The sequence below is a fragment of the Diadema setosum genome, chromosome 12 (assembly GCF_964275005.1).
Source record: "Diadema setosum chromosome 12, eeDiaSeto1, whole genome shotgun sequence".
Taxonomy (NCBI): Eukaryota; Metazoa; Echinodermata; class Echinoidea; order Diadematoida; family Diadematidae; genus Diadema; species Diadema setosum.
This window is the reverse complement of record NC_092696.1, coordinates 1,154,789-1,174,653: the sequence shown is the minus strand read 5'-3', so window position 1 is coordinate 1,174,653 and position 19,865 is coordinate 1,154,789. Positions and strand designations below refer to the sequence as shown.

The following is a 19,865-nucleotide window of genomic DNA, read 5'->3' as shown; positions in this document are numbered from 1 at the left end:
GATGGCTAACTTCAGTCTGTGCGTGCGCAGGCAAGTAGGGCTACTACGCCGCGATCACTCTTGTTTATAGTCGTACAGAGCAGATTGTTTTTAGCGACGACAGGAAGTCGACAACTTCACTTACGCTTCTCAACTTGCGATTTGGTTCCAATTAGCGTGAGCAAGTGGACATGAGTCATAAAATACTTCTTGTGATTTTGGTGCAATTTGGTTGAGTGAATTTTGAGATATCTACATGGATACGGAAATACTCTAGCACTATGCCTACACCAGCGCTTGGATCGCGAAGCGGTGGCACTGTTTGTATCTACGTGGTCGGGCCACTCTTCCGAGGTATGGGTCCTACTAAAACTAGATCTAAGTTAGTCCTTGGTGTTAATACGACCACCATGAGATTTATCTCGACCACAAAAACATTGAAAATCCATAAAGCAGATACCTGCCTTACCTGCAAAATTCAGCACAGAAACAACAGGGCCTGCAGCACAAGGGCCTCTAGCGGCAACGCTAGACCTTGGAGTCTGGACTTTCGTCTGGACTTTCTTCAAGTTCTGGCATGTATGTTTAGTATGTATTGCATACTAAACGTTTACGCTGTGCCTATTATAGGTTTTCCCGGTCAATTTCATACTTTTGTCATTCAAGTTCCTATTCCGAGCATTCGATTTCACGCATTCCACGCTCGCAGCACTGAATCAGCAATCAAATTCAAAATCCGGTCATTCGAATTCACTATCCGAGCATTCAAATTCACTATCGGAGCATTCAAATTCACTATCGGAACATTCAAATTCACTATCGGAGCATTCAAATTTAAGAGAGGAGCACGCATTTCATAAATGAGCATTCAAATTCATGTCAAGCTGGCGACGTAATCTCGTGGGTCATTCAAATTCGTGAATAGGCAACCATGTTCCAAATAACTGCATTCAATTTAAAAGAAGTCCTGAATTTAGTTAGTTTGGGGCCGTGTATGCATGTGTTTTTCATTTGGCTTTGAATATATTGGGATTTACGATGATTATTTATTTTGCAGTAGAGGTCCACCTGTTCACTGACAATTTTGAACTCGCGCTTAGCAAATAGGAATATACAGGCACATGTCCCTTGGATTGGACATATAGGTTTTCCCGGTCAATTTCATACTTTTGTCATTCAAGTTCCTATTCCGAGCATTCGATTTCACGCATTCCACGCTCGCAGCACTGAATCAGCAATCAAATTCAAAATCCGGTCATTCGAATTCACTATCCGAGCATTCGAATTCACTGTCGGAGCATTCAAATTCACTATCGGAGCATTCAAATTCACTATCGGAACATTCAAATTCACTATCGGAGCATTCAAATTTAAGAGAGGAGCACGCATTTCATCAATGAGCAGTCAAATTCATGTCAAGCTGGCGACGGAATCTCGTCGGTCATTCAAATTCGTGAATAGGCAACCATGTTCCAAATAACTGCATTCAATTTAAAAGAAGTCCTGAATTTAGTTAGTTTGGAGTCGTGTATGCATGTGCTTCTCATTTGGCTTTGAATATATTGGGATTTATGATGATTATCTATTTTGCAGTAGAGGTCCACCTGTTCATTGACAATTTTGAACTCGCACTTAGCAAATAGGAATATACAGGCACATGTCCCTCGGATTGGACATAAAATGGAGGTCCCACGTGCAAGAGAGTCACAACTCATGCACGTAAAAGATCCCACTTCATATGCATCGCAAAGAGCAGAACATCAAACTGGACCCCATATTATGGAAGACCACCTCTTGCAGCTGAATATGGGTTATCCAGTCATCTTGTTTGATAGAAAACGAAACGAAACGAACAAAAATTAGGCACTGTATAGGCCTACAGACGAGCATAATGCGGATGGTTGGTTGACACTTTCGAGGAAAAAAAAAAAACAATTTCGGCTATATTGAAACTGATACTTTAACATTTTATACGTGCTGTTTGTTGTGTATTGCTGTCTTATTGGTTTACTTTTGCGGGACTGTGAGATCACTGTGTGTCAGTTTGTCTTTAAATTGATGAATTGTCATTATCACGATTATGTGGTTGGTGTTGGGGCGTTGTCAGCATTCAGTATCACCAAGAGATATGATTACTAGTCGTTGTGTTGTTTGGATGCACTGATGATGGCTGATTGGACATTGCAATTTGAAATTTATTGAGATGAAAAACAAAGAATACGTGAACAGAGAACAACGTAGAACCTGTAAACAACCATAATTACACTATATATATGCAAGCCTTTATTGATTGTGTTGGCGCTTTTCCCTTTCTTAAAAGTCTACTTCATTTTCCTCGTTAAATTGATTGCACGAAGTAGGAACTTGGTCGCCTAAAAATGAATTTGAACGCTCCAAACAAGCTCATTGGGACTATCACGTGACTATCGCATGAATTTGAATGCACGAGTAGGAAAGTCGGTGCTCGCATTTTGAAATTGAATGCCCAATCGTGAATTTGATTTCACGAAAACGAAATAGAACCCCCATAAATGAAATTGATCGCTCGGATTCTGAATTTGAATGCCCGAATATTTTCGCGTGCGTGCGCTGCGTGAATTTGAATGCACATTAATGAATTTGAGTGACAAAAGTATGAAATTGACCGGGAAAACCTATAAAATGGAGGTCCCATACGTGTAAGAGAGTCACAACTCATACACGTAAAAGATCCCACTTCATTTATTCATCGCAAAGAGCAGAACATCTAACTGGACCCCATATGGAAGATCAGCTTTTGCAGCTGAATATGGGTTATCCAGCCATCTTCTTTGATAGAAAATTAAACAAACAAACAAAAATTAGGCACTGTATAGGCCAACAGACGAGCATTATACGGAGAGTTGGTTGACACTTTCGAGGAAAAAAGCACAATTTGGACTATATTGCAACTGATACATGAACATTTTGCATGTTGTTTGTTGTGTATTGCTGTCTTATTGATGTACTTTGGCGGGACTATGTGAGATCATTGTGTGTCAGTTTGTTTTAAATCGATGAATTGTCATTATGTGGTTGGTGTTTTGGCGTTGTCAGCATGCAGCATCATCAATTAGGAATATGATTACTAGTCGTTGTGTTGTTTTTATGCACTGCTGATTGGACATTGCAATTTGAAATTTATTGACATAAAAAACAAAGAATACATGAACAGAGAACAATGTAGAACATGTAAAAAATCCTAATTACACTATATGCAAGCATTCATTGGTTGTGTTGGCCCTTTTTCCTTTCTTAAAAGTCTACTCCATTTTCCTCGTTAAATTGATTGCACGAAGTAGGAACTTGATTGCCTAAAAATGAATTTGAACGCTCCAAACAAGCTCATTGGGACTATCACGTGACTATCGCATGAATTTGAATGCACGAGTAGGAAAGTCGGTGCTCGCATTTTGAAATTGAATGCCCAATCGTGAATTTGATTTCACGAAAACGAAATAGAACGCTCATAAATGAAATTGTTCGCTCGGATTCTGAATTTGAATGCCTGAATATTTTTACGTGCGTGCGCTGCGTGAATTTGAATGCACATTATGGTTTGAGAGACATAAGTATGAAATTGACCGGGAAAACCTATATTAGCGCTGTGTACGTACAGCTGTCGACGGAGCGGCGAGTAGAATCTTCTCGGTCCTTGACTGCTCACTAGTCCTAGTCCTAGTTCTAGTCTAGAGTCTATATGTACTGAGTGCCGTTTTCTTCTAACTAGGCGTAAACCGTGATTGCCGTTGACTATTTTTTGGATTTAGATTTTAAGAATCACTCAGTCCTCATCTTCGTTAGATAGTTTGAACTGTGATGTCGAACCATTATCGCTCATCATCAATGCATAGTTAGTGCAACGTTACTTTTTTTACACATAATTTTCTATGGGCAGCACGTTCGGACAATGATGCCAATTTCATTTTGCATATCTGGAATATTCCCCACAAATTTGATCTAAATAAAAAAGCTTTTGAAGAGATTCCTTTTAAAAATTAATAAATATTGTTTAACATGTTTATTTCAGCTCCATATTGCAATTTTACTAAATAAAAGTTTTTGCAGTACTTCGTGTGAGATTTCATCAGTAAATTGACATGTGTAGAACCTTTCTAGTTCGTTTTGCTAAAGTCGGAGGTTGGCACCTGTGACGTATGCCAAATTGTGTGGATCGTTCCTTGGCTTGCTCGTTTTCATTTTTTTCAAAAAATCGTTACAGGCTTATTCTGGGTTTTAGAATCCTCTCTTTCCAGTTGTAGGCATCAAATAATGTAGATTAGAATTATCAGACGAGTAGAAAATGTCAGTACAGGTTTCTTTTAACATTAATTCATGAATTAACTTATTATAACAGACACCAGCACTCTATCAGCTCCATCATTTTTGTACAGAAGGCCTTTTTTAAAGCTGATATATAATTTTATTACCCCTAGGGATGCGTCTTGAGTTTTCAGGAAAAAGACAAAAATGTGAAAATTAAGCCTCCTTCCTACCCCCTCCCCTTTTTGGGCATCCCTTCATCTGTCATAGTAAACTTGAACCTACATCATGCATTAGCTGTACTTACAGTACTATCACAATAGAGATGCTATCTGCCAAGTTTGGTGAAAATTCGTCATAGATTTTTTCAAGAAGATGGAGAAAATTCTGAAAATCCCTTTCCTCCCCCTCACCTACCCCCGATCAGAGCACCCCAGACCCGCCATAATCAAACATTAGATTTCGGTCATTAATGTCTTTATAGCACTAACGTTTTCGGTTCGACAGAAGTTGAAAAAAAAAAATCAAGAGAATAGGGACTCTGAGGGTTCAACCCCCTCCCCCCTCCTCTTCGGCGGGGGGGGGGGGATTCAATTTAACAAATTAAGATCTAATCACCATAAATATTATTATCTGCCAAGTTTGGTGAAACCCGTCATAGATTTTACAAGACTCTGCAGAAAATGTGGAAAATCCCCCTCCTCCCCCTCACACCCCTTATCAGGGCACTCCTGGACCCGACATAATCAAATCTTAAATTTAAGGAACAAGTGTCTTCATGTAACGTGGTTCTATATTCTTCGGTTCCACAGAAGAAGATTAAAATTCCAGAGTTTAGGGACTTGAAGCTTCAACTCCTCCCCCCCCCCCCCCCCTTTGGCGGTGGGAGGGGGTGGGGCTCATTTTACCATATAAGACCATATCACCGTAAATATGGTATCTGCCAAGTTTGGGGAAAATCCTTCTTGAGATTTATCAAGAAGATGCAGTAAATGTGGACAATCCCCCTCCTCTCCATCACTTCCCTCCCTCCCCCCAAATCAGGGCACCCCTTGATTCCTGTCATCAATGTGTTTAAAGAACCAACGTAGCTCATTCCTCTTTAGATACAAGACGAATTTCGATAATACCGTAATCCTGGGACTTTGAGGCCCTCTTCCCCTTTTTCGGGGGGGGGGGGGGGGGTGGCTACTATAAACAAATTGAGATCCCATTGCCATAATCGTGCTACCTGCTAATTTCGTTGAAAATCTGTCAAGGATTTCACTAAGAAAATGTAAATGTTGGAAGTTCAAGGGCAGTTTTGATATGGAGTTTATCTACTATCTTTATACACAATATCGCTAAAGTAAATGATTTGCACATTTCCCGGCGACGTTTGCACATTTCCCGGCAAAATTGAACTTTTACACATTTCCCGGCGTCATGTTTGCACACTTTCCGTTGATGAAATTTGCACATTTCCCGGCGAGACGTTTGCACATTTCCTGGCAAGACGTTTGCACAATTCCCGGCGTTTGCACATTTCCCGGCTCCACAAGAGAACACCTCAAAGTCCCGAACTATAATGGATTTATAAAATACAACTAATAGTCTGACAAATTTGTCGCTTTTTCGATAAAAAGAGATCATTTTTGGTAAAGAGGTCAGCAGCATTTTTCATTGGGGCGATTTGTTTTACGGTATATTCATTTAAGGCTACATATACACAAGTGTATACTCTAATATTGATTTTCTTTGCTTCCTGCCACTATGTTCACGACAGAACAGAAGGTATCCATTGTAATTTCGTTTTTCAGAAGAAGGGAGAGCACTGTCGCGACTCAACGAAAGTATCGGCAGGCGTTTGACTTAATTTACTCAGATACTGCCAGAAGCTGAATAAAGACTATAATTGTAATAGTGTAATTTCTAATGAATAAATAATGAAACATTCAAACCCTGGCTATTGTTCAGGACCATTGTCAGTGTCACACTCCCATACACACTTATTGACCCCTGTGCAAAGTGAAAATTTTGTACAGAGGGTTGAAAATAGAGCAAAATCTGAAACCCAACTGCGAAATCAATCATGGATTTCATGAAACTGATTGATGTTTTGATATTTAAACTACCTTCAACCAAATTGTTCACTATTCAGCTATCACTCATATCAATGACAGTGTTATCTGCTATATAGTTTTTGAATTATTAACAATTGAAAGTGGGAACTGTTTTTTGAAACACCTACATAGTAGTTTCATGCCATAATCAAGTTTAATGTAAGATCAACGGATTCCTTGCATAGGGACCGGGAAGGGGGAATGGGGTGATAAATCACAATTTCTACAATATATTGAACTTCTCTCTAAAACCTTATGACAGACTTAAACCAGACGTGCCAGGCATAGCATCGCTGGGGTAATAAATCTCGTTCGTGTTTTTTTTTTCTCTCTCTTTAAAGGGGCAACAAGCACAAAGGCCTCAATATTTTGGATCGTTCAAAAAATAAAGGAAACAAACCGTTACATAATCATAACGTGTATACACGGCAATTACATTTTCAAATGTAACCAAGGAGGCACAAAAACGGAGCAAGTAACTCCTTGATGTAATCCTTAATATACACATTTTTTTTTTCATTTTTTAGGCTCTTTATCCACCAAAAGCAGTGATTTCACTACCGAAGTCTATTTATTTTGTTTATTTCTCATTTTTGTCTATAAGAAGGTTTTCTTGACCAAAGTGTGCTGCATCTTGTGCAAGACTACTCCTTCACATGCTGTCCATGTGGTCTCGGGGAAATTAAAAAACTCAAAAGATGACGTCCTGCATGGCTTGGCAGACAAGTCCACCTTCACATGTTGATTGAGTGAAGGCGACAATATTAGTAGAACACATCAGTGAAAGTTTGGGGAAAATTGGACAATCCGTTCAAAAGATATGAATTCTGTAAGTATCTATCACTGCTGGACGAGAAAGCTACTACAATGTTTGATGTCACATGCGGACAACAATAAGATAAGAAAATAAAAAGAGAATTTAAAAAAACTTAACTTTTGAACTTTTGGAATAAAGTACACATTTTTCTCTTCTTGTTACCGACGTATGTAAAGGGTAATTCTCCTGCCTTCTGAAAGGGAGAATTCCAGTGTTCTTTTGTTATGCAAGGAAAATGGAAATGTGTTGAATTGTCTTTATTCTTTCTTTATATCGTTGTACACATGTGACATCACAAGCTATTGTAGTACCTTCACCCAACTCCGACTAAGCAGAAATTTCAAAAATTCATTCATTCATTCATTTGAACAATCTGTCAGTGTCGTCAGGTCTCAACAGAGCAAAATCACCAAAAGCTTCCTCATTCCTGTATGTCAGTACGAATCTGCTTGCACATTATTCATAAGGAGCGTATTGAAAAAAAAAAAAATAAAAGGCCAAGGCATTTTGAAGTAACTGGATTTGTACATTTGCTTTAATTTGTCAATGTTATCTGTTATCGATATGATTACCACTGAAATCATGGATTATCCTGATAAGGCAAGCGATCAGTTACTGGGTCGAAAACAGTAAGATGTACTCTGTTTTCAAATGAAGACAAAGAAGTTACAACCTTCTCTAGATATTTCTTTTTTTATGGCGTAATACATGTTTACTCTAGGTTTGAAGACAACACATTTGGCTCTTGCACAGATATGAGGAAATAATGACGTTTTGGGTATTAAAATTGACCTTTGACCTTTTATCTTTGATCTTTGACATTGAGCATTGGCACCCATTAAATAGTAGAGAGGCACAACTTCGTCCAGTCATACATACAGATGCCTAATTTCTTTAGTATATCTCAAACGGTTCTCAAGTTATGCTGTCCAAACACAATATTACGGACGGACGGACAACCCGGAAACATTATGCCTCCGGCCGCGGCTGCACTTTGTGATGAAAGGATTAAAAAAGAATAAATAGGAAGTATGTAGGATGGAACATAAATACGTGAAAACAGTGTTCATGAAATGTATTTAACTTTTGAATTTCAAGCCACGGATGTCAAGTGATTTTTTTTTTTTTACTAAGGTTTGATGAAAACAACATCTCCCCTCTGTCGTACATTGTGTCATGTTATCGATATGGTATAGGGCAAGTGGACTCATGGGGACATTCCTGATCAGCTAATGATCTGTTGCTGGATCGAGAATACTATGATAGGTAGGCCTACCCTGTTTTCATGGTTTTCAAAAACAAACAAAAGGCAAAGGAGTATCCAGACCCAGCCATCTGACACTTGACTGAGCCCTTAAATCAAGTTAGTTATACAACTCTCATTCCCCATCTAAGGTATCCTCAAACTTCATTTTCCTCTTTATTTTGTTTCCTTAATGTTGTTGTCAGCGTTTGATAACCATTGTGTTGTGATACAAGGATCGATATGCATATAATAACATCTTTGAGGGTTGAATCAATAATGCTTCATCCACGTTAGGGGTCAAGAAAGGTCTCGTATTTAGCATGCAAAATTCGCACACCGCACTACATACTTATGACTATACGGGGAAGAGAGAGGTGGATTAAGTCAATCTATTTAATTTTGTTTTATTTTGTGCAGCAGTAGCATCACAGGGTATCCCTCATTCTAGAAAGTAATAAATGCCACCGAGAGATCATTTCTTCATAAAAAATGGACTTTTTTAGGGTCCAAGAAGACCAAAAAGGAATAACTGAGATCTTGTCTTGTCGAAATCTCTGCCACGAAAGACAAGGTCCTGGAGGCCGGTTGTATATCTCGTTTTCTTGATATCCCTTAAGTCTGTTTATTTTCAATAAATCAACAATGTAACAGAAGTGTTCTTACCGGTTCTTTCTCTCATAATGAATTGAGGGTTAAACATTAGGGATGACTACGGTAACACAAAATTTTAAGTATAGCACCTCACTGAAATGTCAATCTGCGAGAGAAAAAAAAATGCTATCATGGAAGTCATACACGACTTGTAGTTGACTATTTTTTTTTAAATGAGGTGTACTATGATCCAAAAAGCACCTAACTAACAGATTCTGACATACCTGACAGGATGATGCTGAGGTAACGGCTGTTGAAAGGAAGCTGTCAGGCAAGTAGGGACAGTCCAGACTGAACTTCAAAAGATGTGGCATAGTACACACCCATCGGGCCAAGTCACCTCCCGTTGAGGTTTGATGCCATAAATCGTGATCATCGCTGTTATAATACAACATCAAATCTTGAATCTGTGAAAAAAAAAATCAAAATGTTACAGAAAACAAAAGACACAAACAGAAATAATTAAAATTCCCATTAATATACAGCACGAGTTTGCTTGCAAAACACGATCGTAATGATTTTCTACTAAAATTATGACAAATCATTATCATAGATATTATGACATTGGTTTCCTGAGTCCTCCACACGGCACACATCTGTACTTTGAGACAACTTTTAGGTGAAGCAATGGCTTATGATTGTCTTGCCTTTGTGCATTAATATCACTAATATTTTCGTGGGGGTTTTCTATCATCTGAATACTGTAAAACGAAGAATTTTCGCGTGCAATTTAATTTCGCGAATTTCGCGAGCGCCAAGATTCGCGAAATTAAAATGCATGCGAAAGTCCTTGTTTACACTATATGCATTGAACGCCAGTGGCACTTCGCGAAAATTCCATGCCACGAAAAAAGGTTGTCGGCTCCAACTGGCAAAAAAAAAATCATGCCGCGAATATATCATGTTTTACAGTATGTCAAGATTTCACCAAATTTTCTGCAAACTAATTAATAAGCAAGCATTTCAATAGTCTTACAAATACAGCAATTTGGCACTGGTTTTCGTTACTTCTTATTCTTTGTGTGTGTGATCGTGTGTGTGTGTGTGTGTGTGTGTGTGTGTGTGTGTGTGTGTGTGTGTAGGCCTATGTCTGCCTGAATGCGTGACTCTTTATTCTCCTGAATAAAATATGCAAGCTAAATTCATGAACCTTGAAATGGGACTTTACCATCAAACGTCATCGATTGAACATATACATGAACACACATTTATGAATACACAACTGTGGTGGCAGCTTGAGGAGATTACATGAATATTTTTGAATGAGTATGTAGCTAGGTATGCTGGAGCATTTGACTACCAGGAAGATTGTTGCTAAATCGAGACGCTCTTGGAAAAATACAGGTCTATACGTTATGATACCTCTGGATTGATTTAGCAGCGTATGCATGTGTGGGCACTGGACTGTCCAAAAGCTACCAAGGGATGATGTTCAAAATGTAAAAATAAATGTGAACATCACAGATCACAAATTGATTACGGACGGAAGGACGAACGGACGGACGGACAACCCAAAACCACAATGCCTCCGGTGACACTTCATGGCGGAGGCGTAAAAAGAGGGAACTATTACATTGTGTATCTGCTGACCCTTCCGTAGGAGATATATCCATACTGTTAAGGAACAAGAGAAACCGGAAAAAGTACAAGAGAATCATACAATAAAAAGGGGGAATTCGACGTAATGAAATGCAAAATAGAACAACAGAACTTGTTGGTGTCCTTTGACTTTGAACATTACAAGAATTGATGTGTTCATATTTGAAGATCAAAATGAATTCGAACAGACTTTAAGCGAAGATTGATGGTCCCATATCAAATTGAAATATGGATTTTACAGAATAAAACTGAAATTCAGTACAGCTTTTGAAACCATTCTAATTTGAATATGATAATATTCTATGCATTAGAGTCAGAATCCCAGACAATGCCAGTGGTTGAAGATGATAATCTGAGGAGTTCTACAAACGATATTTCTCTATAATTCACTTGTTCTTACTCATTCTGTGTGCAGTTTGTGTGTATTTTGTGTATTCCCGTGTTTATGTGGGGTCCCAATCAGTTCTTTCGCTGAAGGTTTTACCATATGAAAATAAAATGGAATAGATGAAAGTGGATAAATGATGCGATTTAGAGCTGTGCTTAGAAACGATGTTGAATACACGTCGAAAAATAAATCTAAAACACGGGAGCATTGACGTTGAAGAAAAAATAATCGTTTGAACTAGAATGCCACGTCATGAACAATCGAATGTTAATCTGTTGAAATTTGGTAGGCAAACCGTTAATAACTATTTTCTTAGTAACTTTCTATCTTCTTCTTCTATGCAACTGGTTTTAAGTTTTTGGGCAGATATTATCAAAAGTTGTCAGCATTCAAAAATAATGTATTTCCTATCAAAGATGCAGTGATTCTCCACCTGATAAACAAGTGTATCCAAGGAAGAGACCATATTGATACCTCACATTGAATTTCTCCACCTACTGCTGAGATATGTTCTAGGTTTGTCTTTCCTGGAGTCATCCCTCCACATAAAATGGCGCCCAAACGTTTCAAAGCGATTACAGAGTCCGTGGCTTCAATCATACGCTCTTGTAAAACGTTTTTCAGTGCACTATTTACCTTTGTTACATGCCCCTCATCAGAAAGCTTCGATAAAGGTTCACCTTTAACTTGGTAGGATGATAATTATGTCGCCATGACGATGTAACATAGACCTACACGTGTAATTCATGTATGTGTACCTTGAAGTCGACTTAGCATAATGATCATTTGTTTCGCCAAAGAGACTTATAGTTTTGTTTTGTTTTTTGATAAATGAATTTTTCTACATGATAACATAAACACCTTTACATTATACAATGTCGACATAATATTGATTTCGATTTCTCTACTTAAAAAAAAAAAAGAAAAGTGTGTGTTTCCTCTCCTTTCTCAAACCGGACTACATGAGGCATTCTTTTGGCAGTACATAATATCCATTGATGCTGCATTAGATTCCATTAACTCGTTTCCAATCTTGCCATGAAAATTTTGATTATTTTATTATAAATTCTTCGTAATTTCTTTCTATTCCTTGCCTTACGCGCAAATTCTTGCTTTGTTTAATAATCGTTAATACGGGTTATTTCTTTTTACACAATCACCATGTAAGTGAACCTTCCTCCTCCATCCAGTGATGTTTTGTGCACTTAAGAATATTTGTAATCTTCTTGGATTTCAGTTCTAAAAATGCAAAACCTTCTTTTCGTGTGTGTGTGGGTGTGTGTGTGTGTGAAGGGGGGGGGGGATGCGCCAGCCTTAAATTTTGTAAAGGCGTTAAATTTTGTAAAGGCGCCTCCCCTTAACGGAATTCCTTGATCCTCCCCTATGACGCGTTATGACATTTGCAGTAGAATTGGGAAATTTTGGCATTTGTGGTCGACGTGTTATGACATTTGTGGTTAATCAGATTTTGACAGTCGTAGTTGACGCCCCCTCCCCTCCCAACAACCACTGGAAAATTGAGTTGTTTATGTTTTATAATTTCCATTAATGTATATTGTTTGTGTTATCATCTGTTATCATCTGTGCTGTAAGTTCACTGAAATCTGAGAAGTAATTGATGAATATTCCAATGATATCGTTATGCTAAACGCCCCCCCCCCCCATACACACATCCAAACACAGACACCCCTTATCCACACACGCTCTTTACACAAACAACACCCACTCAGCAAAACCAACCACACGCTACGGAATTGCTATGTAGCCAATACAGCTCATCATAACAGGTATGTGTAATTTTCTACAGTATTATCTGAATTTGTGTTTGTTCTGTATGCCAAAATGCATTATGCGCCAGTGTCTGTTGTTTATATATTGTGCAATAATTCTTGTTATCAATACTGACATTATCATTTCTAATGGTACTCCGTGTATCATTTTTCGTTATTTTGGGGCACTGGCGTAGCCAGGGGGGGGGGGGGCGATGGGGGCGGTCGCCCGGGCACTGGCGTAGCCAGGGGGGGGGGGGGGGGGCGATGGGGGCGGTCGCCCCCCCCCCCCCCCCCTAAGATTTGGACCGGGGATTTGCGGAGCGGGAAAAAAATGCGAGTATACTGTATGCATGCACATGAAGCGGATTTCCTTTTCAACCTTTCATCAAATAAGATCATAATTTTTTGAATATTTCACTAAAAGTGTGCACAAGATCGTTGAATTTCAGTTCAAAATGTGCAAAATCTCTCGTGCTTGGGAGGGGGATACCCCCTCCCAGACCCTCCCCCTCTGTGCCTCTTTCCCTAGCCTTAGTACACTTTTTAGATTTACTTTTTAGATTCTGAGTGCACATGACTTATCACTTATATTCCGAAAACTCAATGTTCACTCATGTACAAGGGGAATTTCCCTTTTTTATGGACCCTTTCCTCCTTAAGCCCCCCCCCCCCCATCATTATTTTTTTTTTTATGATTTCCCATATATTCCATCAAATATGCGTATACGATATATCTCAATTTCAACCTTAAAAAAGGCAAAAGCTCCATCGTACGGGAAGGGTGGAGATAACACTCGCCCACACCTTCTTCCTGCTCGCCTGCCCCCCCCCCCATGCATGTAGACTGTGGCTACACATTGAACATAAACAGTGTTCCAAATATGACACAAAATGTGTGCACCAAAACGTTTAACTGCAATCAGAAAATTATATAGAATCTCCTTCCACAGACTTGCTACACTTCTCTTCTGATTGAAAAATTTCCAGATATTCCAACAAAAGTGTACGACAGATAGTTGAATTTCAGTTCGAAAAGCTTAAAACTGTAAAAAGGCTTCCTTGAATATGGAAGAGGTATCTTGCCACCCATTCATTGCTTGTTACCCACCTTAGACCTAGTACATTTTTGGGGATGACAATTTCCGAATTTTCCACAAAAAGTGTGAACTCTAGATCGCTTTATTTCAATTCTTAAAGCACAAATGCTCCGCCGACCGGGAGGGGGAATCCCCCTTTCCCTAAGCTCTTCCTCACTAGACTTTGTACACGATACACACAGATGATGCACATTCGGAATAAGAGCTAAATTCCGTGATTTTAACACTTCGATGAAAAAGTATTGCACCAAAAATTTGCACCAGATCGATAAGGTCTGAAATCAAAATCATCTTCGTTTGGGAGGGAAAATACCACTCGTGTGCATGCTTTTTCTTTTTGATTGCTGAACAGACAGCGTTCATGATATTCAGTGTAAGAATTAATACAAGACGTTTATTTAAATAATACCATTTTATAGCCATAATGTTCCATAATAATCGACATGAAAATACATTGCTACCTTAAAAAAAAAGTGGGACTGTTTCAATTCGATAACACGCGCAAAAACATGCATCAAATCGCACCATTTACAACATCAAAATGCAAAAGGTTCTTACCCTGGGAGGGGGGACATCCCCTTCCAACACCCTCCCCCCCCCCCTCGCTCGCTCCGCTCGCTCGGGCTCGGTCGCTTCGCTCCCTCGCAGACTAACCGCCCCCCCCCCCCCAAGATCAAATCCTGGCTACGCCGTTGTTTTGGGGGTAGATTCTGATGGAGGCTTGTATGACCCAAACTTTAACTTAATAAAGTAAACAGCTGTAGGTTTGTACCTTCATAGTGATATAATGGACACATAAGTGCCATAGTGTAAGCTTGTGAAACCGGAAAATGTGCAAACGTCACGCTGGAAAATGAGCAAACGTCGCGAAGTATTATTTCCCATTTGCATGATGCGTTGCCGGGAAAATAACAATGTGCATATCATTTACTTCACCGATATTATTATCATAAGGATGGAACATCAACTCTATATCAGAACTGCGCATGAACCATCACCATTGATATTTTCTTGATAAAATCCTTGACAGATTTCCACCAAGCTTGGCTGGAAGCATCATTATAGTTATAGAATCTCATTTTTTTTATCATCCCACCCCTCTTGGGGATTGGAAGGGAGAGAGAGGGGGCCCGAACTATAATGTTTTTATAAAAATTCGTCTTCTCGATAACCAAATAAGAAAGAGCTACGTTGGTACGTGCTGTGAAGAAATTGATGAATGTAGTTTCTTATCAAAGTCAAATTTGATATCTTATCAAGGGATTCCGAGCATTAGGACTGGTGGGGGGGGAGGGGGGAATGGGGTGATTGAACAATTTTGATAGCATATTAAACTTCTCTCTAAATTCTTATGACAGACTTTAACCAAACGTGCCAGGTAAAGCATCCCAAGTTTAGGTAATAAAATGCAATTTCGTTGTTTGTTTGTTTGTTTGTTTGTTTTTTGGAGGGTTGGGGTTTTTTAAGGGCCAACAAATCCGATGGAAGGGAGGGGGGCTAGGCCTCAATTTTTCAGATTGTAAAAAAAGAAAAAAAGAAGGAAAATCTTCTATATGGAACCACACAAGTGATATGGATAATAAAATGCTAAATACTGATTACCACATTAATGAATGTCAAGTTTGGTATGGCGAATGCAGGGATTGGGGGCAGAACAGACGGAATCTCCACATTTTCAGCTTCTTCCTGACATTGGAGGGAATTAATTTTAGTGGTCGTTTACGCCAGGTGGCCGCTATAGACAGGTGGTGGCGTTAAGAAAGGTTTTACTATGCAGTCAAACCTGTCTATAGGGGTCACTCCAAGGGAAACAAAAAGTGGCCGTTATAAACAAGAGGCCGCTGTATACGTTGTTTAGCATGCCTGTCTCTAGGAGGGAATTGTTTTTTATGAAGGTACATGGCAGGTGGCGGCAATAGACAGATGGTCACTAAAACAGATTTGATTGTAGCCCGATAGTAGAAACCTGTCTACCGACCACGGAGCCGGAAAAGCCGAAAAATAGACAGGTTCTTTATCATGCTTGTTCTCTTGGAGGGAATTGTTTTTAGTGTTTGTTATGGCAGGTGGCCGCTACAGACTGGTAGTCGCGAAGAAAGTTTTTACTAAACAGTCAAATCCATCTTTAGCCGCCACTCAAGGGAAATGACAAAAAAAAATACCATGGTGGACAGATGGCCGCTATGTACAGGAGGTCGCTTAGACAAGATAAATGTAAAGAAAAAAAAATGGTAATGGCTCATGCGTAGTTTTGATAGAGAGTTTATCTTCGATCCATGTAATCAGTGAAGTGAGTGGTTCGCACATTTCCCGACAAAAGCCCTAGCGTGGCTTGGCAGCCTGGACTTACCAAACCCGGCATACTTCCCGTTAAAGCAATTTTGAGATTCGCACATTTCCAGGCAAGACATTTCTCGGCGTTTGCGCATTTCCCGGCTCCACAAGACGTGTACATAATCATTACCTCTATACGAAATTACATTTTCAAATGTAGCCAAGGAGGTGCCTCCTTGATGTATTACTTACCATTTTCTTTTTTCCCCTTCCCCCTTTATTTATCCACAATGAAGCAATGATTTCTCGACCGAAGTCTATTCAGTTTGTTGTTTCTTGTTATTGTCTATACAAGTGGGTTTCCTGACCAAAGTGTGTTGCATCTTGTTCAAGACTACCCATTTACATGCTGTCCAGGACGTGACCTCGGGGGAATTAAAGAGTCAACAAACGACGCCCCGTCAGCTGGACTTACTACGCATAATAACGTACGATAGGGAGAAGAAGTGGGAGTACCATGTTAAGTATGCATTGCCTCTCTAAAATACTAAAATAACACACCATCAGCTTCTACAGTCTGTACATTATAACATACGGGGAACTATGGTGCTAAGTTCTTACCTGACAGTTACCTGACTCTGCGCCGAGGATGTTGTAGAAGTCCGTGTGAAATTGTGAGTTAAATATTTTTACATTGCTGAGTACACTCCTGGAACACATACCCTCTGCCAAGTCACGTGACACAGTTCTTCCACATTTCACGCTGTCAATTACCAATGATGGCTAATCGGAAGGAACATTAATCGACAGGTAGTGAAAAGTAATAACCCACGGTGATGGTGGAAATGTACATGCAGTTGTTTAGGAGGTGGGAAACTCAGAGCAACTGATATAAGTTTGATACGTACATTCACTCATATCTTAATTTCACTAATCAGGACCTTCTGAAGGAAAGAAGGTATGTTCCACATGTTTTATTGTGACAAAAAAAGTTGAGTGGCACAGACATGACTTCATCTGCACTCATACTGTGTAACGTAAATGTAGATCTGTTACTCTACAGAACGTCTAGTATGGCATATCCCATCGATGCAAAGCATCTTTTGTAAAATCGTAGTCACACTTAAAATGACTTTACCAATAGCAGTTTGAAAACGGTAACTTTTAGGGGACGGTTCTGATTTTAGGAAACAGTATTGCACTTTTAACCCAGTGGAATCCAATCGTGCTGCTACGTATACGACAAAAAAAGAAAATAATTTCCTAACGCTGACTAAGTCGAACTTTTCGAAGGCCAGTGAAACACATTTACATAATTTATCATCAACAAAAGTCCCATGGTGGTGTATATATATATATATATATATGTATATATATGAAGGGTTTGTTTGCAAAAACCGATAAGTCCATTTTTGAAGATTTTGAAGTGCGATCTCTGTCAAAAAATTCAAAATAGTACCTTTTCAATGATATATTGGTCACTACATATAATGGTATATTTTTAAGTTATGGTCAAAAGAAGCAAAATTTTCTTATTATTCTCTTTATTTTTCTTGACCTTTAATCGCAAATATCTCCATTTATATGGACTTATCGGTTTTTGCAAACAAACTCTTCATATGTATATTTGTTTTTATATATTTGAATTATACAGTGATTTTTTTTTGCACCTTCATTATGAGAGAAACCTAATTTCATATGATTACATTAATGACTTTACATTCAGCTTCTTTTCACAGTTGTGCGTTTTAGGCTTCATATCTTACAACCATAATAGCAAATAATAACTTGAGGAGTTTGTATTCAATTACACACACGCGCACGCACCCACACACACACACACACACACACACACACACACATACAGACGCATTCTCATGCTCAGAAATTAGTTGTAAATATGTAATAGTCTTTCAGCACTTGTCACATCGATATCCTAACTTATAGTCACTCACCACTTGGTTAAAGCGCACCATGAAAGCGACTCCTGAATTTGTATGTTCCGGTGAATATGATGAGAGTTCGTACTTTTTCTGTCGTTCTACCACTGCTCTAGCGCCCTCCTCGTTGTGATGTTCAAGCGTAGAGTTTGTATGTTCATATCCTGGCACATATGATGAGAGTTTGTACTCTTTCCATCGTTTTCCCCACTGCTTTGATGGCTTCTTCAGTATGACATTCAAACGCAACGTCAATACAGAAATCACGGTATTGACAATCATCAGACTCCATTCGGTAAGATTCAGAAGTACTATCCTTCACGACATGGGGAGCAGATTCTATCAAGCCGCTGATTATATCAAGGCCGAGTTCATTCCCTAAAGCTGAGGTGAAGTAGAGTAGGTAGCGGAACTCCTGACGTCGACTAAGAAATTTGCTTTTCACCTTGTCGTACTGGGGGCGATCATTGGCAAATAGATTTTCAATATACAACGCTGCAATATATTCCTGGAATAACTTGTGGGGGAACGAAACCGTTGATGCAACAAAGGATGAAATGTTGACATCGCGCCGATGCTCCCTTGTGATGACATCTCTTTCTATTGTCAATACACCCACTCTGCAGCATGTTTCCAAGGCCTTCCGACATTTTTTGAATTGTTTTTCTGGAAATAAAAGAGTCCTGGCCAATAGACCGTTCAGCGCTATCTTACTTATTCTTGAATTGCCCTACCAGCTTTCTGAAAATGTTTAACAGCTCTCTGATTCTGCAGACTCCCACAAACTTTTGATGCGTAGTGTTCTTTCAGAAAAGAGATCATTTCTCCAAAGATTTTTGAGAAAGTTTTTAATTCGCGCATTTTCTCTTGTTTCTCTTCACTGCAATCGTTCCACATAAGGCAAAGCATTGCACAGTAGATAGGAAATGGGGCCATGTTTGACCGGATGACTTCATTTTCCTCCATAAAACTGATCAAAATTTCTGCACGATTAATCTTTTTTCTAATCCCAAAGTACCTCCTAATGTAAGCTGATAGATTTTCCGTATTAAATCCTTCTACGTTAAGAAAGGTGTAAGCGTCAGTAAGATTCTTGTCCATCATAAACTCGTCTGTTCTCCATGGTCGTGTGGTCACAATAACTTTACACGACTTATATTGTTCCATTCTTAGAATGTGAATGACCTCACTGCTGTCCTTTTCACTTAATTTTCCGTTAAACTCGTCGAACCCATCAAAAATAATGAGTACTCTACTTTGATTTCTTGAAATATAGTCGTCGATCTGGTACGATTTTGCTGGATTTGAATCAGAGAGATAGGTCTTTACAATACCACCAATGTTTTGTTTGTTAATGACATCTCGAAGAGGTATAAGAAGTACCATGTCCAAATCCTGGAGAAACCGTCCCTGGCACCAGTCCCAGGCAATTTTAGCGCAAAGTGTTGATTTTCCAACACCCCCCTCACCCTGGATCAGGAGGCGCTTTGAAAGATGTTCATGTTCATCGTTCGCCACAAGATCGCCGTACGTTATTGGTGTCTTAGTGTTACCCTTGCTTGTTTGCTCAATTATACTCAAATTGGTATAAATGTCATCGAGTTCAACACGTTCCATAAAGTTGAGTGGATCCACCGAAACCTTGCGTCGTGAGAAACAGTAATATGCCTTCAGCTCTTCCTCGCATTGCTGTACTTGTTCCTTTGTAAGCGACGATGA

At 39.1% G+C, this 19,865-nt stretch overlaps 1 protein-coding gene across 1 annotated transcript in view; it reads right to left on the bottom strand.

Annotated features, from left to right (window-relative positions):
• The window catches only part of LOC140236272 (uncharacterized), an 80,468-nt gene that overhangs the window by 47,484 nt on the left and 13,119 nt on the right, over window positions 1-19,865 (bottom strand). Inside the window, 3 exon segments of the mRNA XM_072316229.1 lie at window positions 16,828-16,989; window positions 18,162-18,353; window positions 18,355-18,786. Coding sequence (XP_072172330.1) covers window positions 16,828-16,989; window positions 18,162-18,353; window positions 18,355-18,786 — 786 coding nt within the window.